General features: G+C 42.5%; 1 protein-coding gene across 1 annotated transcript in view; it reads right to left on the reverse strand.

The window, feature by feature from the left end:
* Positions 1–20,424, reverse strand: part of LOC307065159 (Fc receptor-like protein 5) — a gene marked incomplete at both ends in the record, with an annotated part of 93,987 nt that extends 73,563 nt beyond the window's left edge. The window contains 11 exons of the mRNA XM_079721973.1: positions 2,786–2,854; positions 3,054–3,136; positions 4,126–4,153; positions 4,824–4,886; positions 5,299–5,409; positions 10,593–10,880; positions 11,697–11,975; positions 12,402–12,656; positions 13,858–14,112; positions 18,398–18,421; positions 20,364–20,424. Coding sequence (XP_079578099.1) covers positions 2,786–2,854; positions 3,054–3,136; positions 4,126–4,153; positions 4,824–4,886; positions 5,299–5,409; positions 10,593–10,880; positions 11,697–11,975; positions 12,402–12,656; positions 13,858–14,112; positions 18,398–18,421; positions 20,364–20,424 — 1,516 coding nt within the window. The remainder of the gene's footprint in view (positions 1–2,785; positions 2,855–3,053; positions 3,137–4,125; positions 4,154–4,823; positions 4,887–5,298; positions 5,410–10,592; positions 10,881–11,696; positions 11,976–12,401; positions 12,657–13,857; positions 14,113–18,397; positions 18,422–20,363) is intronic.
* Between the last annotated feature and the right edge of the window lie 987 nt (positions 20,425–21,411).

The raw sequence follows: 21,411 nt of genomic DNA on the forward strand, positions 1-21,411 counted from the left end.
AATTCGTTGGACTCAATAGCTAAAATAACAACAATAACAATAACCCAATTTTATAATGGGCAAAGGTTCTGAATAGATTTTTTTTAAAGAAGACATACAAATGGCCAACAGTTATTGAAGAGGTGCTCAACATCAGTAATCACACAAATCAAAACCACAGTGAGATATCACCTCACACCTGTTAGGATGGCTATCATTAAAAAGACAAAAGATAACAAGTGTTGGCAAGGATGTGGAGAAAAAGAAATTCTGGTACACTGTTGGTGGGAGTGCAAATTGGTACTGCTACTATGGAAAAATGTATGGAGGTTTCTTAAAAATTTTAAAATAAAACTCATGTGATCCAGCAATCCCACTTCTGAGTACATATCCAAGGGAATTGAAATCAGGATCTTGAAGAGATCACAGCACTATTCATAATAACCAAGATATGGAAACAACTTAAATGTTTATTGATGGATGAATGCATAAAGGAAGTAGGATACACACACAGACACACACAGACACACACACACACACACACACACAATGGAATATTGTTCCACCTTAAAAAAGAAGGAAATCCTGTCTTTTGTGACAACACAAATGGACCTGGAGGACATTATTCTAAGAAAAATAAGCCAAATACAGAAAGACAAATACTGTATGTTCTCAAACTCATAGAAGCAGAGAGTAGAATGGTGGTTCCAAGGGGCTGGGGGAAAGGAGACTAGAGGTATTGTTCAAAAGGTACAAAGTCTGAGTTACGAAGGATGAATAAATTCTGGAGATATACTATACAGCATAGTGCCTACAGCTAACTATATTCTATTGTATACTTAAAGTTTGCTTAGAAGGTAAATCTTATGTTTAGTGTTCTTACCACACATCATCATCATCATCATCATCATCATCATTATCATCATCATCATCATCATTATCATCATCATCATCATCAAGTGTGTGGAAGGAAACTTTGGAAGATGATGTATATATCTATGGCCTTAATGGTGGTGATGGTTTCCTTGGTGTTAATTTATCTCCAAACTCATGAGTTGTATACATTAAATGTGCATATCTTTTTACATGACAAAAAAAATAGTGAACTACTTATAATATGCTAGAATATGGATGAATTGCAAAACATTATGTTAAGTGGAAGAATCCAGACCTAAAGATTCCATTACATAAGGTTCCATTGATATGAAATTATAGAAAAGCAAAACTATAGGACAGAAGGCAGATCCATGGTTGCCAGGGGTGAAGCTGGGGGGAGATTAACTGCAAAGGAGCATGAAAGGATTTTCTGGGCTGTTGGAAATGTTCAACATCGTGATTGTGGCGGTGGTTCTGTGAATGGATGCATTTATTAAAATAATTTGAACTGTGCGTTTAAATGTAGAGAATTATATTGTATGTTGATTATACCTCAATAAAGCTGATTAAAACAATCAATGAGTAGAATAGAAAACAGAGTGCATCACACTAAGTATTGTCTCCTAAAACTTTAGTTGTTATGTGTGTGTTTGTGTGTGTGAGTGTGTGCACATTCACACTGCTTAACAGTACAATTTGCATTTCTTACTGCAGATAACAATAAAAAATATTTCAACACTCTTATCTAGAGTGTTGAGAGTTCTGACTCATGACTGGTGGTGGGATCAGAAGAAAGCTGCTGGGTCAGCAAGGACCTGAAATTCCCAGGTGTCCCCAAGGATAGATGTGGTCCACGTGGGAGACAGAACAAGCAGGAGTATGGTCACTTTGGGTCCTGTTCAATAGGGCCTCCAGGTACCAAGGGAATCCAGCAGCAGGAAGCTGGATGTGATTGACTGGAGGTGAGGCCAGTGAAGAAGTCACAAACAACTCCTGGAATTAGAAATGCACCAGCTGTGCCAAAGGAATTTTAGGAAGGAGGGATCCAGGAGGAAACCTTAGGAGACCACACATGTACCTTATACAGGGGAGTGCCTGCTTAACCATCTGCCATCCCAGAAAGGCAGAAGCCAGCTTCCAAAATACCAGCTGGAGTAACTCTTTTCCCACTCCTTTCTCCAGGTTAATTAGGGGAAGCCAACAAAAGAAACAAAGAGGCCAACTCTGCCTGGTCCTCCCCCTCATCCCTACCATTGCCAGCTTCCATTCTGAAATTTGCCTGAACTAGGAGAGGGGAAAGTTTTGCTTAACATCTTCAAACTAGGTGGTCTAGTTACTTAACAGAGACTATGACATAAAGTGTCCACTTACTGTCTATTGTCTAAGATAATGTTTTGGAAAGACTTTGGCTGCTAGAATTTTCACCCTGAGTGCCCGAGAAGATCTCTCACAGAAGAAAGTTTAAACAAACAGTGGGAGATGGAAGATTTTTGTAATTAAGTCATGAGTCTTGCTTGTTCAGTATACTGGTTACACAGGGTTGTTATATGGATTAACTAAACATATGCATACATATGTATATTTATATATATTATAATGCATATATATCCTTATCACATAATAGGTGCGTTGCAATCATTCATTCATTACTTAAGGGAAATCTTTGTACATACACCTTCATGATTACAATATCTGTTAGAAGGATGTTTAATTTTTGTTCTGATCATCAGCAAAGATATGTTATGTAGTTTTCTGTGTTTGTCTTCTCTCTTCAGAATCTAAGCATCACACTGTAGGGATTTTTGTCTGCCTTGTTCACTGATTTACTCCCTTTACTTAAAGCGGTACCCATCACATAGGAGGTGCTCAGTAAATATGGGTCGAATGAATGAATATAGTTTGCAGCAAGAATCTCTCCCCGGTGACTTACCTTTTCCTTCTTCCCCAGGTTGAATAATCTGGATCTCAGAATATACCAGGTCTCTTTCTTTGGGGTGCACTGAGAACAAAAAAAGCAACACTTTCTAAGCTGTCCCAGTCAGTGGGGTATGCTGCAGATGCTTCTTCCTAAGCAATTATTTATTGTGAATGTCTGAGTTTGGGATACTTAGGGAGACCAGGGGCCTTTGCCAGGCCTCAAAACAAAGTATCTCTCCCTGGCTCAGGCTGGGAGCAGTTCCTTACCAGGAAATCCTTACCATTGCCATACAACCGCTGCAGCTCCACTGGGTCAGGGCACATGGGATGGAAGGACACTCCTGGGCCTAGGGTCAGGGGTCTCCTGTGAGGCACAGAAACACATAATCATCCTTGGAACATTATAATATGCACAAGAGTGGGATAGACAGAGACAAAAAGGAATGTGGAGAAGTCAGCAGAACAAGGCCAGAAGAGTCTCTAACATCATAGGAATGATGATCTCATAGATAGAATGGTCACTCTCAGTTGGCTAAAAAAACCCAGCTTCATCATCAGGAGGAAGTGTCCTCAAAGCATTCTATCTGGACACTTCAGTAAGAAATTAGACATAATCCATGCTCCAAGTCTCTGACTATGAGACTGAGGCACTGGGCTTCCCTGGTGGCGCAGTGGTTGAGAGTCTGCCTGCTAATGCAGGGGACACGGGTTCGTGCCCCGGTCCAGGAAGATCCCACATGCCGCAGAGCAGCTGGGCCCGTGAGCCATGACTGCTGAGCCTGCGCGTCCGGAGCCTGTGCTCCACAACGTGAGAGGCCACAACAGTGAGAGGCCCACGTACCGCAAAAAAAAAAAAAAAAAAAAAAAAAAAAAAAGACTGAGGCACTGACACAGAAAGAAGAAGACCATATTTTCCAAACCAAATTTAAAAACACAAAATCTGATGAGTATATGAGCACATGTGGGGCAAAAAGAAGATTCCTAGAAGCTGAGGTTCCTCTAGAAAGTCTAGAATTAATAGTCATTTTATACATAGTTATAGTAACACGTTGCTTAACTATAGGACTATTTGCACCAGAAATATTCTGTGGCAACCTAGAAAATCTATAACCTTTGATATCATCCATTCAGATAAATGGATAAATTTCAAATAAGAAACTGATCTAAATACATGCAAAATCCATTATACAAACTATTAGAAGGATTCTAGGAAGCTGTGATTGTGGCCATTTCAAGGAATGTGAAAATGGGAGTATCTAGACACAGGGACAGAGAGAAATCACTTAACCTAAACTTGCAGCCCCACAGTTCTGCACATTTTATTCTTGGGAAACCAGAAGGCTGAGGCCTCACCTGGTTGTGTCTCCCAGAGAACCATCTCCTGCAAAATAAAACGAAGGCAGACTTGTGTCAGCAGAGGGAGCTCATTCTCAAATATTTCACACACATGCACTGCCTAAGAGAGGTCATCAGAAAGTTATTTCAAACATGGGCCCAGTCCCATATTCTCATGAAAACGATGTGAAAAAGAACTGAACAAAGCATATAACTTGCTGGGGACAGGGCTACACATTTCTATGTTGAATATGCAATTATTTGAGACTTGATTAAGGTTCAAGGCTGTGTTGATATACCACAGGAAATACTAAATATAGCCAAATTGTCTTTCTTGTAGAGTAGTGAGGAGTTGTAGATGGATTTCCAGGAGCATCTGTGGTTATGCCCAGAGGAACCTCAGGCTCAAGCTCATTAAGGAGACTCACGGTCAAAGGTCCAAAGCTCCCTACATTCAGCCCAATGCAGGGCACATAGCAGGTGCTCAGAAGGATCTGGTGAGTTGAGTTGAATTGAATTAAATTAAAAGACTGGGATGAAGGATGGGTAATTATACTAGAGCTGAAAAAGTTTCTGTGCCTGTCTTCTACATCAGGTTTCCTGGCATCTGAAACTAGCCTGAACTGGGTTAAAGCAAGAAGCCTTTGGAAGCACATGGCAGATAGTACCAGGGAGAAACTCCCTCCACCAGGTAGAGGGGGAGGCAGCGGCCTGACCTGTGGAGAGCAGAGCCATTGGACCACAAGGTGCTGGTTTCAGGCTTTGACTCTGGGAAGCCTCTGAGGAAGAAGAGGGATAAAGATTAGCCAGCTCCCATTCTCAGTCATTTCTTCATAGGGGCTTTCAGTTTATTTTGATTGTCCACTTATAGGGGATGTAGGATGGGCTGAAGCATCTAGTTGACCAGTCTGTTTGGACCAAAGAAACTACCCAAGGAAACCATTTAAAGTTTTTGAAACTTCACATTAAAATGTTTATTTCCTCCCTACCTTTCACTTGAAGCTTTGTAAATTAGACTAGATACCTATTAAGGAAATTGCCATTTCAAGGAAGAGTATGAGTGTGTCTATGAGCACTGGGGTGGTGAGGTAGAGAACGGTGGCGTGGCTGTTACTGAGGTTGGGATGAGCTGGGGTGTCTGAGGCAGGGACAGGGCATGGGCTCTAGCAAAAGGTAAGAGAGAACACAAACCTAGTTTCCTCTGGTGCCAGCAGTAAAACAGCAGGGCCACAGCCAGGAGAACGCTGAATGTCCCCCCAGTGGTTCCCGCTGCAACAAGGCCTCTTCTTATCCCTGGGGTGCCTGGAGGGGAAAAGCCTGTATGAGCCTCTGGGGGAGGGGTCTAGGGCCTGGAGCCCTGGAACCTTTCCTCAGCTTGGCTGGGGCCCTGAGCCCTGGTAGAGGGAAGAATCTAAAAGATGAGGACTCATGAGGGCCTTTGAGGACTAGGTTAGGACTGGTGTGGCACAGGAAGCAGGTTTCTACTTGTGGGCAGCACAGCCCTGAGCCTGTATGTGACAGGAAGTGACTCACTGTGAAGGGGTAGAAGACAAGAGCCTGGGTGGATTGTGGCAAACGGGAGAAAGGTAGACAGCTCCCTCCACCGACCCCCAGACATCATTTCAGAAATTAATATTTGGGGGGAAATCTACATCTGCCTCTCTATCTCTCTATCTATTCTGTACTTTGGCCTTTTGGAAATTTCCCCTAGACATCTGGAAAGATGTTATGCGACAGTGGCTTGGCAGCACCTAACTTTGGAACAGCAGCCTGCCTGAGAAAGAAAGCAAATATTACCACTGATTAGGGCACTAGCTGAACCAGCAGTAACTCTGAGATTGCTCTCCATTAAAAAAATGTATTGGGACACCACAATGAAATGCCACCAGTTTCCTTCCTCATAGAAGCCTGAGTCTTATGTGCTTTGAAGGGGAGGTGGGAAAGAAACTGATGGGAGGAATAAACTAAATTGTTAGGGAATTCTGATTTTTCCATTGGATCCATTCTCCAAGGCAAGGGTGTCCTCTCTCACCACTCCTATTCAACATAGTTCTAGAAATCCTAACCAGAGGAATCAGGCAAGAAAAAAATAATAGAAGGCTTCCAGAATGGAAAGGAAGAAGAAAAATTGTCTCCATTTACAGATGATATGATCTTATATAAAGAAAATCCTAAAGACTCCACAAAAAATCTGTTAGAGCTAATAAACAAATTCACTACAGTTGCAGGATACCAAATCAACATACAAAAATCAGCTGTGTTTCTATCCATGTAACAATGAATTACCCAAAGAAGAAATAAACAAAACAATCCCATTTTCAATAACATCAAAAATAATACAATACTTACTAGTAAATTTAACCAAGGAGGTGAAAGACCTGTATATTGAAAACTATAAGATATTGTTTAAAAAAATTGAAGAAGACACAAATATGGAAAGATATCCCATGACTGTGGATTGGAAGAATTAATATTGTTAAAATGTCCATACTATCCAAAGTCATCTACAGATTCACTACAATCCCTATCAAGACTCCAATGGCATTTTTTACAGAAATTTAAAAAACAAATTGTATGGAACCACAAAAGACACCAAATAGCCAAAGCAATCCTGTAACAAAAGAACAAAGTTGGAGGCTTCACACTTCTTGATTTCAAACTATATAACAAAACTAGAGTAACCAAAACAACTTGGTGTTAGCATAAAAACAGATACATAAATCAGTGGAACAGAATTAAGAGGCCAGACATAAACCCATGCATATACCGTCAACTAATATTGGATAAGAGAGCCAAGAATACTCAGTGAAGAAGATAATCTCTTAATAAATGGTGCTGGGGAAACTTGATATTCACACGCAAAAGAATGAAACTGTACTTCCATCTTATACTACTCACAAAAATTAACTTGAAATGTGTTAAAGACTTAAATGTAAGACCTGAAACCATAAAACTCCTAGAAGAAAACATAGGGAAAAAGCTCCTTGACATTAGCCTTGGCAATGACTTTTTGGATATGATACCATAAGCACAAGCAACAAAAGTGAAAATATACAAATAGTACTACAGCAAATTAAAAAGCTTCTGCACAGCAAAAGAAATAATCAGCAAAATGAAAAAGCAATCTACAGAATGGGAGAAAATACATGGAAATCATGTATCTGTTAAGAGGTTAATATATAATAATATAAGGAAGTCATACAACTCCATAGCAAAAGAACCCTCAAATAATCCAATTTTAAAATGGACAAAGGATTTGAATAGACATTTTTACAAAGAAGACATGCAAAAGCTAACAGGTTCATGAAAAGGTGTTCAACATCACTAATCATTGGGGAAATGCAAATCAAAACCACAGTGAGGTAGCACCTCACATCTGTTACAATGGCATTTTTTATAAAGTTTGTTTAGAATCAGAGCGTAAGCAAAAACAGTAAAATTGGGCTTCCCTGGTGGCGCAGTGGTTGAGAGTCCGCCTGCCGATGCAGGGGACATGAGTTTGTGCCCCGGTCTGGGAAGATCCCACATGCCGCGGAACGGCTAGGCCCGTGAGCCATGGCCACTGAGCCTGTGCGTCCGGAGCCTGTGCTCTGCAACGGGAGAGGCCACAACAGTGAGAGGCCCGCATACCACAAAAAAAAAAAAAAAAAAAAACCCTAAAAAGCAAAAAAAAGCCCCCCAAAAACAGTAAAATTAAATTTAAGCATTTCAGTTTAATAAAGCAGTCTACATTATGGTGATTTAGCAGAACATAGGAAAGCAAGAAAATGTGTCACACTTACACTAAATTAAGGACGTTGAGTTATATTACTAATGTATGCAACTTTAATTTTGTTTAGCACTCTCTGCCAAAATAAACTTTATTCCCTATAACTTAAAAAAAAAGAAGAAGACTAGAAATAACAAGTGTTGGTAAGGATGTGGAGAGAAGAAAATCCTTGTACACTGTTGGTGAGAACGTAAACCTGTGCAACCACAATGGAAAACAGTATGTAGGATCCACAAAACTTAAAAAAAAATAGAACTACTATATGATCTAGCAATCCCACTTCTACATATATATCCAAAGGAAATGGAATTACTGTCTTGAAGAGATATCTGCATCCCCATGTTTATTGCAGCATTATTTATAATAACTAAGACATGTGCAACCTAAGTGTCCATTGATGTATAAATGGACAAAGAAAATCTGGTATATATATATATATAATATTCCATCATGATGGAATGTGAATATGATGGAATATTATACAGCCATAAGAAGGAAAATTCTGCCATTTACAACAATGTGAATGAAGCTTGAGGTCATTATGCTAAGTAAGACAAGTCAGACAGAGGGAAAGATCTCTGTCTCTTTGAGCTAAAAGATTGTGTCGAGGTTCAAATCTGGGCTGCCAGGTATAAGCTTTGTGACCATAGGCAAATTACCAAACCTTTCTGAGTTTCACACTCCTTTTCTGTAGAATGGAGATGATACTATCTTATTTTCTAGGATTATGACTATGATAAGCAAAAATGATATGTGTAAAACTTATTCATTCAGTAAATGTTTATTGAATGCCTAATAGGATCTAAGCAGTGGAATAGGCACTTGGGATAAAATATGGTCAAAATAGAGATTTACCTTTATGAGGCTACTATGGGAGGTGTGGAAAGAGACAGAAGAAGACTGCATGGCATGGCAGTTGGTGACACATGCTTTGGGGAAGAATCAAGCAAGACTTGGAGAGGGAGGGCCTTGGTGAAGAGCTGCTATGTTATATAGGGTGGCTGGGAAGGTCTCATTGAGAAGGTGAGTAAGGTCCTGGAGGAAGTGAGGGGATGAGCATAAAGATATTGGGGAAAAGCAGTGCAAAGGCCCTGAGGTTGGAGTGTGACTGGAAGTTTTGAAGAAGAGACAGGGGGCAATGGTGGCTAGAGTGGAGAAGGTGAGGAGAGAGTGGTGGGCCATCAGGTCAGAATAGCAGGATAGCCAGATCATCAGGATCTGGTGGGATGTTGAGAGGACATTGGCTCTCCCTCTGAAGGAGATGGGAAGCCATGGGAGGATATTGAGCAGAAGAGTAACATGATCTGATTTATGATTTAGAGTTCCTTCTGATACTGTGTTGAGAATAGGTTGTGTGGAGGCACAGGTGAAGCAGAAAATCAGTGTTATTGCAATCATCCAGGTGGCTTGGATCAGGTGGTAGCAGTGGAAGTGGTGGGAATTAGTCATATTCTGGTGATGCTTTGAAGGTAGAGCTATCTGGACTTGCAGGTATATTACAGTTGGAGGATCTAGAGAATCCGCCTGCCAATGTAGGGGACACGGGTTCAAGCCCTGGTCTGGGAAGATCCCACATGCCACAGAGCAATCAAGCCCATGCACCACAACTATTGAGCCTGTGCTCTAGAGCCCACGAGCCACAACTACTGAGCCCGCATGCCACAACTACTAAAGCCCTCGTGCCTAGATACCGTGCTCTGCAACAAGAGAAGCCACTGCAATGAGAAGTCCACATACCACAACGAAGAGTAGCCCCTGCTCACCACAACTAGAGAAAGCCTGCATGCAGCAACAAAAACCCAACGTAGCCAAAAATAAAATAAATAAATTTATTTTTTAAAAATGTGATGGGGATCCAGTAAAAAAAACACCTTAAAAGGGGTATCTGATGAATAGGTATAGAAGTGCCATTGGAGTGAGGCAAGCCTCAGGGTGATGGGTTTGAGAGAAAACAGAAGGAAAGAGAGTGAGTAGAGATAACTCTTTTAAGGGGTTTTACTGTAAAGGAAAGCAGGGAAATCTAGCTTTCCAGTAGTTCCTCCATAAAAGCTAGCTTTATTGGATAGCCTGGGATGCAACTGAACCTGAGAGAGAGGATGAATTGAAGCCCCATAGAAACCATTTCTTTAGTCCCAGGGGAGCTGAGTGGGAGCCTGGTTTGACCTAGTATGACTCCTTGGAGACAGAGGAAGGTAAAGATATAAACTATGACTGTGCTATCCCAAAGGAAGGCTTATCTCCTCTGTGGACATAATGGGGCTCTGTATTTGCTCTTGGTACTTGTAAGTTTCCTGACCTGCATACAAGTTGGTATTGACACACTCTTAGACCTACAGTAATGGAGTAAAGGGATGTTTTATGTCTTTGGTCCTGTGGAGGATTACCAAAAGAAGAGTATAGTTGACGTTTAGGATGAAGGACCTATACCCTACCCTAAAACACTGCTAATGACATAAGACTGCAGTTTGAGAGCAACACGCAACGGATCAGCGTACAGGCACACAGAATCATCCCCAAGAGATGAAATGGCCCCTGGCCAGATTCCCTCACTGTAGTACCTCCTTATAACCTGGTATAATGGAAGAGAGTGAATATCGCACTGGAAAATGGCAAAATGGAAATAGAAAAATGAGAATCACAAAGATAGTGTTGGCTATGCCCACCCCTAATTTGAGAAATCTGAGAATAAATAAGGTCAATGGGGATTAAAACTTACTTCTCACAGAGATGTTCACCGCCTCGCTCTGGATGAGGCCGTAGCCGTTGTCAGCTGTGCAGTAGTAGCCCCCTGCGTGGCTCTCCCTGATAACAGGGATCTCCAGCTCTGCTCTCTGGGAACGCTGACTTTTCTGCCCCAGACTCTCCCTCGTGTCCCCTCTGTGCCAGGAGAACGTGGTGTTCCCCGTGCCTTCAGCCACAGAGCAGACAAGGAGCAGCATCTTCCCTTCAACCACCTGGTCCCCCTGGGGCTGGGTCTCCAGGAACACTCCAGACACGGGGATCCCTGTGTGAACACAGACAACAGGTGAGGGCATGATGAGAGGAGGACGGGGTTGGGATGTTGGACAGGGTCACTTTTTATGGGACTTTAAGATATACTCTTCTGCAGATGTTAACACTGTAGCTCATAGACTGTGGATTTGGGGCCTAGAGTATCATTAAATGTAGTAACCTTTCCATCCTTATGCACAGACTCCAGGAGAGAAAAATTGGGTCTCCCTGAAAAAGCACTTGGGTTTTATGTCATGTCCTAGTTGTCAGTGTGAATTATTTTGACCTGGGAGAAGTAATAGCAATAGTGGCTATCATCACACTGACTTAGACCACATCTGTTTCCAGAAGTCCTGCTTTGGTACCTAAGACAAGCTGATATTTATTGTATTTATCTTTGTGTGTATGTATGTCTTTCTCTTCTGCTTTACATATCACGCTGTTTGTTGTTACTGGTTAGGGTCCACTTCTGTGGATATGTGTCTTCTAAATAGTTTGCCCCAAGATCTGACATCCTAGAATCTGTCAATTCAGTAGCAGAGAATTTTGTTTCTTGTTTTCATTTTGTTTTGCCCAACTCTTGTATCTGCCTCCGTGAATCACCTCTGTCATTTCAAGGTGCTAGAATTTCAAAGAAAGACTAAGTTTTTAGAGAAATAGAGGTGGAAATGAAATCCTGTATTTCTTTTATTATCTACCTCACTTCTCAGTCTAAGCCTGGTGCCTCTGTCAGGATGACAAAATCCATCTGTATTGGGCAGTCCCTACCCTCACTGGGCCAGAAGGAGCAGTCAGGGGAGACGCCACAGCCCGGCTCTCCAGCACTCACTCTGCACGTCAATCTGAAGCGGGAGGCTGAGTTTGTGGATGCCGCTGGTCATGGCCCCACACCAGTATGATCCTGAGTCTTCTCTCCAGATGGCTGTGACCTGGAGTTCTGGGGACGCACTCCAGTTTGAGAGGATGACCCCATGGTCTCTGAAGAAGACAAAGTGAAGCCGAGTGTCCGACCGCTCTAGAGGAAGCTGTGTTTTACAGCTCAGGTTTACAGAATTCCCCTCTGTAGGCTGGGAGTCTGTGACTTTCAGCTTTGGACGTGGAAATAGCTCTAGAGAGAAGAGGTGAATCAAGTTCTCAGTATGAGGCAGGCTTGGATTCGCGGTTCTGGAAAACTTCAGACACCTAGCAAGACAAACTTATTGACCCCTCTATCACATTTTTCTTTCCCAGGATTATTTAAGTCAAATTGTTCCACTTTCTCTGCCTCTTAGAGGACGTGGTCTCAAATATTTCCAGAGTTTGTTATGATATCAACTTATATAGGGAATTCCCTGGAGGTCCAGTGGTTAGGACACTGTGCTTTCACCGCCGAGGACCCTGGTTCGATCCTGGTCAGGGAACTAAACAGATCCCACAAGCCGAGCGGCACAGCCCAAAAAAACAAAAAACACCACTTACATAGATCCCCGCGGATGTGCCCAATTTACCCTGCCCTGACTTTGCTAAGCAAATTTGTATGAAATGAAGTGTTTACCTTGAATTCGAATATTTGTGAGACTTGTTCTCAATACACGATTATTTTCCAAGGATCCAATGCATTGGTAACAGCCACTGTTGTTTAAACTTGCTTGTGATATCAGAAGATCCAAGCTTTTATTAGAAACAGAGATAACTTTTCTATTCCAAAAGTACCTCACAGCAGTCAGTTTCTCTCTCGCCCTTTTCCGGCATCTCAGAACCAACTCATCACCTTCAAACACAGAATGTGGGGCCTGGAGGATGAAGGAGGCTGGAAACCACACACAGATAAGACGTTATCATTGAGGCACCCCATCCTCTGTGCATCCTGAATTACAGAGATTTTTTTTCTTCCTCCCCAGGATTTAGTCTCCTGACTCAAGCTCACTCATTTCCTTCCAAATCAGTTGACCAGCTTCAGATACAATTCCTAAATAAATCCTAAACACATCTATTTAACCATTCAGGGACAGATTCAAAAATATAAGGATTCTAACGTGGAGAGGAAAAGCTGAGAGGAGGTGTGACCGAATCTCTGACGTCATTGATTACAGAGAAGATCAACACCAACTTGTTCACCAAATAACAGAACAGGAGTCATCAAAGACGTAGTTCTTGGAGAAATACACTAGAAATTGTTACAGTGCATTGGAGTGTGCTATGCAGAGGGCTTATGGTCACAGATACAAATTCAGGGTCAAGAGACAGTGAATGCTGTCCACTCATGAAACTCTCATGCTCTTCAGATTCTGATTACAGGCTAGTTCTATCCTTTCTCTCTGAGATGATACAGTGAATGCCTGCTCCTATAGACCAATGCCTGAGGAGTGATCTAAATTTTCTGAAATAGAGAAGGGACAGATCCTAAGACAGGTGAAGACACAAGCCCTGAGACTGGAGATTTCCCACCTCTGAATTCCTATTTTATGGCACTTTTCACTTTCTATTTTGTGCTTAGTACATTCATGTAAAGCCCTTGAAGGCAGGACCTAAGACAGCTTCACTTTTTTTTTTTTTCTTTGCGGTACGCGGGCCTCTCACTGTTGTGGCCTCTCCCATTGCGGAGCACAGGCTCCGGACGCGCAGGCTCAGCAGCTATGGCTCACGGGCCCAGCCGCTCCACGGCATGTGGGATCTTCCCAGACCGGGGCATGAACCCGTGTCCCCTGCATCGGCAGGCGGACTCTCAACCACTGCGCCACCAGGGAAGCCCCAGCTTCACTTTTGTATCCCCTAAAACTAAAACTTCTTTCTTTAACTGTGTGCGTAAGAATGTCTGTTGATTAATATTAGACATTTAAACTCTAATGTCAATAGTAGTTTGAAAAACACTTATAGACAGTGAGGGAGGACATGAACCTGAAAGGTCAAAGTTAGAGTAGAACGAAGGACCTCAGTTCTTGGAAAATCCAGGGAGCTAAGATGTACTGCAATCACTTCCAATGTTTTAACTAATTCACTTTCTTTCTCACCTGTAGAAAAGAGCAAGCGCACAGGGTTACTCGGGAGTGAGCCTGGGGCCTGGCAAATGTACTGTCCAGAATCACGAACCTCGAGGGTGTTTCCTGGGGTTTCACTTGGATGTTGTTTCCCAGAGTACCAACGGTACCATCTTATTTTCTCTGGTGCATAGAAGTGAAATCCATTGCAAGTCAGATTCACTCTCTCTCCATGGAAGACCGTGGTCCACGGAGGCTGGAGGGAAATCATGGGTTTGGGTACGGTAGCTGGGGAGAAGAGAAATGAGTCTGAGGTGGAGGTGTCTGCAGTCCCCACTACAGTGGTCTGTGTGGAGTGGACTGAAGCACCCAGCTTTGGAGAGTCTCTGAAAGGCCCCCTGGCGGGGCTGCTGTTTCCCCAGGTTTCAAGTTTTCCAGCTGTATTCACCTTACCCAGGAGTGCAGCAACTGCTCTGTGGTCTACAGGAACAGACTAACCTTTCAGAGGGCAACCCCAGCAGGACCTACTCACCATAGAAGATAAGTGATGGGAGGCTCGCAAACCCTCTTACCTTTTCCAACAGGCCAGGTCCTCAAGTAGATTCCTCCTGAACTCCCTCCCACCTGGGCTCTTCATGTTACACACACCTCTCTAAGATGAGCATTTCCATATGGTGGGGTGAGGGATTGTAGAGGGAGGGAGTATAGGAATTTGGGGTCAATTACGCAGTTATGGAAAAGGGTCCATAGTATTTTTTTCCAACAAGAAGTAGGTAGGGGAGGGGTGAGCAGGCTGTTGTCTGAAGTGAAAATTATATTGAAATAACTACAAACAGTATGAGTGCTGGGAACTAGGTGCTTCTAACTCCCCACACCCCAAAGATACTCTTTCATGAAAATAAAATGTGGGCCCTGCATAAAATCAGGCCTTAACATCTTTGAATTATTAATGGACAGAAGCTGGAGAATGTGAGGGTAAATATCAATACAAATTAAAGATAAGAGGTTTAATTCTCCCTGTTGAAAATAAGGGAAACAACTTCTCCCTCTCTTTTTTCTTTCAAATGTATGTGAACCTTTATAATGGCTAAAAAGCCTCTTGCCAGTCTCATAACTCAGGAACATCTTTCTCAAGAAGGAGCCTTTTTTTTTTGCGGTACGCGGGCCTCTCACTATTGTGGCCTCTCCCGTTGCGGAGCACAGGCTCTGGACCCGCAGGCTCAGCGGCCATGGCTCACGGGCCCAGCCGCTCCGCGGCATGTGGGATCTTCCCGGACCGGGGCACGAACCCGTGTCCCCTGCATCGGCAGGCGGACTCTCAACCACTGCGCCACCAGGGAAGCCCCAGGAGCCATCTTTTTGAAATGCAGACATCTAGGGGGATAGCTCCCCTGGATCCTGTCTCCCCATTCCTGTGGAAGGGTAAGCATTTACCTTTGGTAGGTACCTTGTTGCAGTATGCAAGACTACCTCCAGTCCTAAAGATATGAGATGTTTATTCCTCCTCTGGATAAAAGCCAATAACCATGATAAATTTAGGATAAACTATGTGTGACAAAAGGTGCTGTCAAGTCCTCCTGCTTGAGAACTAGTTACTGTTTAATCTTGAAAATGTGTATGTAATGGGCTGAATCCCCTTGGCGATATAAGAGCGGGAGATCCTTTTCTGTCTTTGCAATCTCTTGGTGGATTGTCTGTGATGAGCATGCTTATTATTAAGCGTATGTTTTAATGCTTATTCAATACTAAAAGTGTTTGCTTTCTTTATTACCTTTGTGGAGAGGATTTCTGGGTTGGGAGATTTTGTTTTTAACTTTATTTCCTGCAGCCGTTACTGTGGCTCTTTCTTATCTGAGTGTTTATTTCCTAAGTTTTGTAGCTTCAAGGTGTGAGAGTTAGTAACTGAAGGATGAATCTACTACTGTGGCATAAAAATTATTTTGAGCTGAAGGCATTTGAGAATAGATTTTATTTATTTTTATTCTGAATTCCCTTATCTGCCTAAAACCAAAGCCTCTGAAGAGTTCAATTGTCATAAATCACCTCCTCAGGAGCAAATAAATGATCAGCTCTTATCACCAGACACTGGAAGTTGGCAGCACACCTAAAGCAGAACTCGTCACAAAACTAGCATAGCTCCCATCTATTCTCTTAAGGGCCCATTTATCTTTCCTAAAAATCATTTGTTTTCTAGCAAGTGGCCTTCTCACCTGCCCCTTTCCCTATCCAGATGTTATATAAGTCCCAAATTCTAACTGCTTCCTTAGTTTATTTTTTTCTTTGTATTCCCATAAGTTTTGAATAAAAAATTTGTCTTTTCTCTTGCTAGTCTGGCTTTTTTCAGTTTAATTTGCAGGCCCTCATTAGAAAACATAAGAGGATAGAAAAAAAAAAAGGATTTCTTCCTTGACATAATAAAAGTAATCACAGACCTAATTATTCACTATTGGAAACACCCACTCAAACATTCTTACCCCTTTAACACTACTATTTTCTAGCAGGCACAAAGATCAATGTTTTGATAGGCTAATCCTTCATTGTGTATACAATGAAAATTGATTGTAAAGTGATACTTCAGATTCTGCCAAAGATGCAGTAATTCATGAAGGTGGTAAAAGTGTTGTGGTTCCACTGCTCTGATGGCTCCCAAAGCCACTGACAAGTGTAGTAGAGCAAGATCTGTTAAAAGTTGAAGAGGAGCAAACAATGATAGGGAAAATATTTGTTTGGCTTCTGAAAGTTAGTTCCAATGCCCTTCTGTTGAGCCTGTTGCCCACCAGCGGGTTTGAAAAACAGAAGCACTAACTTGCCCAGCCATGTGACACAGTTCTGAGTAAGGAGATGTCAGAGGAATAAAGCTAGGAGTGAACTAAGGGGTGAGGATTCTGGGGGAAGACTTTTCCTTTATGATGAAAGGAGAGAAGCATAGCAGGGGAGCTCTTTTGCAGTTTTAGTTTCCTACAGCTATCACATACAAAAAAAAAAAAAAAAACAACAACCCCAAAAACCAATATTTGATCCATGCTTTGTTCTACAAATTGCCTTGGTAATCTAAATTCTGTGATATAGAAAATAAAACACATTATTTCCATTTGTATTGTCTTTTTTCCAAAAATAAAATCTCACTGTTGGGGATATGCAGTTTACCATAAAATCATAAGTGGAATCAATTAAGTGTGTTTTTATCTTAGTACTTTTTATACTCAGGTAAGGAGGACTGTCTGTATTCAAGGGCGTACAAGCAATTGTTTTTTTAAAGCTTGAGACTTTAAATATTCTCACCTTTTTCTGTAAGAACTGCCCCAAATACACCTTAGAATTGTACCCAAATGTAATGGAAATACTCTGTTTGGGGGCAAAAACTGTAGAGTAACCTGAACACTTGTTTTAAATAAAGAAATTAAATGTTCTGTTTGATTATAGAAACATTCATGTGTCTCTGCATACTTTTTTTCCTTTCTCTTTCTCTAGAGGTTTATACAGATATACTACGCCCCAGTGAGTATGGGGTTGTGTTTCTCTTAAAGAGAATAGAAATCTGCACTGTCTATGTTCCTGGGAAGCACCTGGGGTTAGGGAAATGGAGACTGGGCAGTAGGTCTTTTACTGGAGGGAAGGGAGAACTTCTTTGGTGTATGCAGCTTTATTCCTCGCTGGTCCAAGTAAGTTGCCCCTGCTATGTGCAGGTGGCCCAGTGGTCAAGGGGAGACACATCTTGTCAGCATCTTTAAGAGGTTGGGACTGAGTCAGTGGGTTCTGAGATTAGCCACATCTACTAGCTGACACTCTCTGTATTTTATTCTCCATCCTAGAATGTTTAACAAAACCTAGTCCAGTTAAGATCTCCTCCCAGTTAGGCAGAGATTTGTGGGAAATGGGCTGTAGCCACAGCACTGAGGGGGAGAATCACAGGCCCAGAAGCTGCAGGGGATGGTGTGCATCAAGGGGCAGTGGCTCCCACTGGCTGGAGCTGGCTGACCATAAGCAGCTCCCTGGATGGGGGGGGGGGGTGCTGGACAAATCTGCAGGGATTGCCAAAACTCGTGGAGACAGCTCCCAACAGAAGGCTGGACTTTCTGCTGACCAGTAGGATGGGGGCTCAAAGTTATCATGATCTGAGCTTATTAATAGAGAAATGTCTACACAGAATGCTGAAGTTTGGGATGAGTTGGTTGCCCATGGCTCTGTCAAGCTGGGGGGGACGTGGGGAAGCCGGCAAGTTGGTTGCACTCAGCCTCCCCCAGTGAGGTAATGGCTTATTTCTATCCTTCCTCTCTCAGGATTCTATGCATTCTGTCAAGTTGGCTAGAATCCCACATTAGGTGGGGACACCCCCTTTCCTTGAATTCTGTGACATGTATCCCAGCCCTGCCTCCAAGATCATCCAGCACCATGCCAGGTTTCATCCAGGAGTGTGACTCCCAAACTCTTAGGGTCAGAGTCCTCAGATATGTTTTCACCTGCCTGTAGTCCTCAAGAAAATGATGCAGGCACAGCAAGTATGTGAGATACAGGATAGTTATTAAGATATCCAGAAACATAAAAGAGAAAGGGAAAGAAAAGATGGACTTACCAAGTGGTCCACTGACTGGAGCTGCTGCAAGAGAGTCAAGAGCCAGGCATCAGCACAAGGCAACGAGTCCCAAACCATTCTACCATGAGAGTCTACCCGCCCATTTTCGACTTCCAGCCAAACGGAGGAGAAACGTGTCCAGTTCCACCCACCCTGGAGAAACAAGGTAACGCCATGGCCAAAAGCTCAGGCTGCAGACTCAGGCAGAAACAGGTTTGAATTTTAGCTGTGTGGCCCTGGGCAAACTACACAAAACCTCCAAGGCTCAGTTTTCTCCTCTGTAACATGGGGGCCATCAAACTGACCTCATGGCCATATTTTAATGAGTTAAATTAGTAAGTCGTCAATTAAGGGTTGCTGTAATTATTTTTTTTGACATGACTGTGGCTGCTGCTGAGGCTTGGCTTCACTATCTTCTTGCCTGGAGTGTTATTCTCCTCCTTCATTATGAAGCAAAAGCAAGTTACACTCACACATCAAAGCTCAGATGAAATCCAACCTCCTCCATGAAGCCCTCTGAGATGCCTCTAGGCTGCAGCACCCTCACTTTTCTATTGATTCAGAACCCCTCCCATTCCAGCTCAGTTGAAACTCATAACTGGACATACAGTATGGGGCAGTGGTTAAAAGCACAGCTCCAGTGTCAGATTATGGGTTTGAATCCTGACTCTGCCACTTTACTACTGCATGAAACTTAAGGCAAGAGACTGTCTCTGTGCCTTAGATTCCTTATCTGTAAAACAGGATTTATAGAAGTTCCAGCTCATCAATTGTTAGAGGATTGGATACATTAATACAATGGGATATTCTTAGAAGACTGTCTGACATAGGGCTCAGCAAGTATTAATTATTATCAGCAAGAATTAATTATCATTATCCTATGATCCATTGTGTAATATTTTTCTTGTATTGCCAAGTCAAATGCTCTTTCATTTGTCCTTTGATTTCTTTATCAGAATGTCAGTTCTTTTTTTTCTTTTTTTTTTTTGCGGTACGCGGGCCTCTCACTGTTGTGGCCTCTCCCGTTGCGGAGCACAGGCTCAGGACGTGCAGGCTCAGCGGCCATGGCTCACGGGCCCAGCCGCTCCGCGGCATGTGGGATCTTCCCGGACCGGGGCACGAACCTGTGTCCCCTGCATCAGCAGGCGGACTCCCAACCACTGCGCCACCAGGGAAGCCCAGAATGTCAGTTCTTGAGGGCAGAGGCCGTGTTCTCCGTGTCCCTGCATACTCTGCATTGCCCAGCACCATGCTATGACCCATATAGCCATTCACTCACTATTTACTGAGTTCCCATAATGTGCCAGTCACACTAATAACTCTTCCTTTCTTAATTGGAGTCTGGAGATATAGCTGAGAACAAGGCAAACACATTTAACAAAATTCAATGTACAAATGACTGACTGGTCTTTATTTCCCTAAGCTTGAGCTACTAGAAAATCAGTGTCTCATTTGGACAAATATTGGCAAGCAGGGAAGAAAAATCAAAGGGAAATTGTCTTATTTCTCCTCTTCTCATGCTCTTTGCAAACATCAGAGCAGGCTTGATCTTAGAGTACAAAAAAGAAATAACTATTCTCAGCAGAAAATCATTCTACATCAGCTCACAGTCAGAACATGGTCCTTTCACAAGGGACTCAGTTCATCTTTCACTCTTGGTTTTCATGATCTGTGATTAGAAAGGTAACCAGATTTAATAGTAGTTTTCTGCACGGAAAAATAAGCCCACTTTTGGGGGGGTGGTAAGAGGAATTTTTCATAGGCAATTAAAAGCAAACAAGGAACACATTATTAGAAATAATTTTTTCCCTCTCATTCCATTGTATCAATATCTTTCCCCTTTGTTCATTTTCTGCTGTTCTAAATGGGAGTAAAATCCATTTTTTCAGCAGCACAGAGGAGAGGTCTTTTGCCTGCAGAGAGGCTCCGTTTTTGCAGCAAACAGAGGCTTCCCCCCACTACTTACCTAGGACCAGCAAGGATGCCCACAGTAGCATGGAAGTCTGCTCTGGAGTCCTGAGGAGCATCTCATAGGAGACAGGCCAGTTCCCAGTGCTGGAGAGTGAGTTCAGCAAGTTGTTACTCTGAGTACAGCTGGTTGAGTTAATGAAGTGAAAGGGGGAAGTAGGGGAAATCTTTCTTAAAATACCGAAGAGTTATGTTACCAGGTATAAGAAAATCTCAATGACGGAAGTCAACATTTGATAAAAAATATTTAAGAACTGCGCTGATATATTGGTATGAATAGCTCCTCAAGGCTTTAGTTGTCTTATTTTCAGAAAGCTCCAGTCTCTGCCTTCCAAGTAAACTGCAACTTATTCTCTCTGCTACCAGATATCAGGTAAGACTGCAGTTCTGTTGAGATTCACATAATCCAAGGATGTGTCTAAATCACTCCTGAGCTGGAAAACTTCTCATTCAATACAGAAATGCCCTTCTCTGGTCCCTGACAGACTCTGCTGGACCACCTCCAGATGACCATCTGTATATGATGAAGTATCTGAATCATAAGACAACTTGCACCTTGTCTGACATGTATGAAAATATCCTGACTCATTTGTCTCAGAGGAAGTAACAAACTTTGATCTGAGCAGGGAGCAACGAATAAATTACAGCCCCATCATGTTCTTCCAGGAGAATGGACTGTGAAATTTTTAACTTAAGGTCCTAGAATCCAAAATTTGCTAAAGGAATGTCTCAACAAATACATATTGATTATATAACTGTATGTTAGGCATGGTGCCAGGTGATGGGAGCACAGTGGTAAGCAAGACTCGATAAGCTTTCATTATAGTGGGGAGACAGAAAAGCCAACAGGGAGTTAATTTCAGAGTGAAAAGTGCTCCTAGAGTTCAGTAGGAGGGAAATCTGACCCAGTTCTGGAGAATCAGGAGAGGCTTCCCTGTGGAAGAGACACCCAAGTTGACTGAGAGATGAGCAAAGACAAAGGTAAATGTAGTCACATCACTGTCATCATCATACTTATGATATCTGTGAATAAATGACCCTTGAGA

The sequence above is a fragment of the Hyperoodon ampullatus genome, assembly GCF_949752795.1.
Source record: "Hyperoodon ampullatus genome assembly, chromosome: 2".
Taxonomy (NCBI): domain Eukaryota; kingdom Metazoa; phylum Chordata; class Mammalia; order Artiodactyla; family Ziphiidae; genus Hyperoodon; species Hyperoodon ampullatus.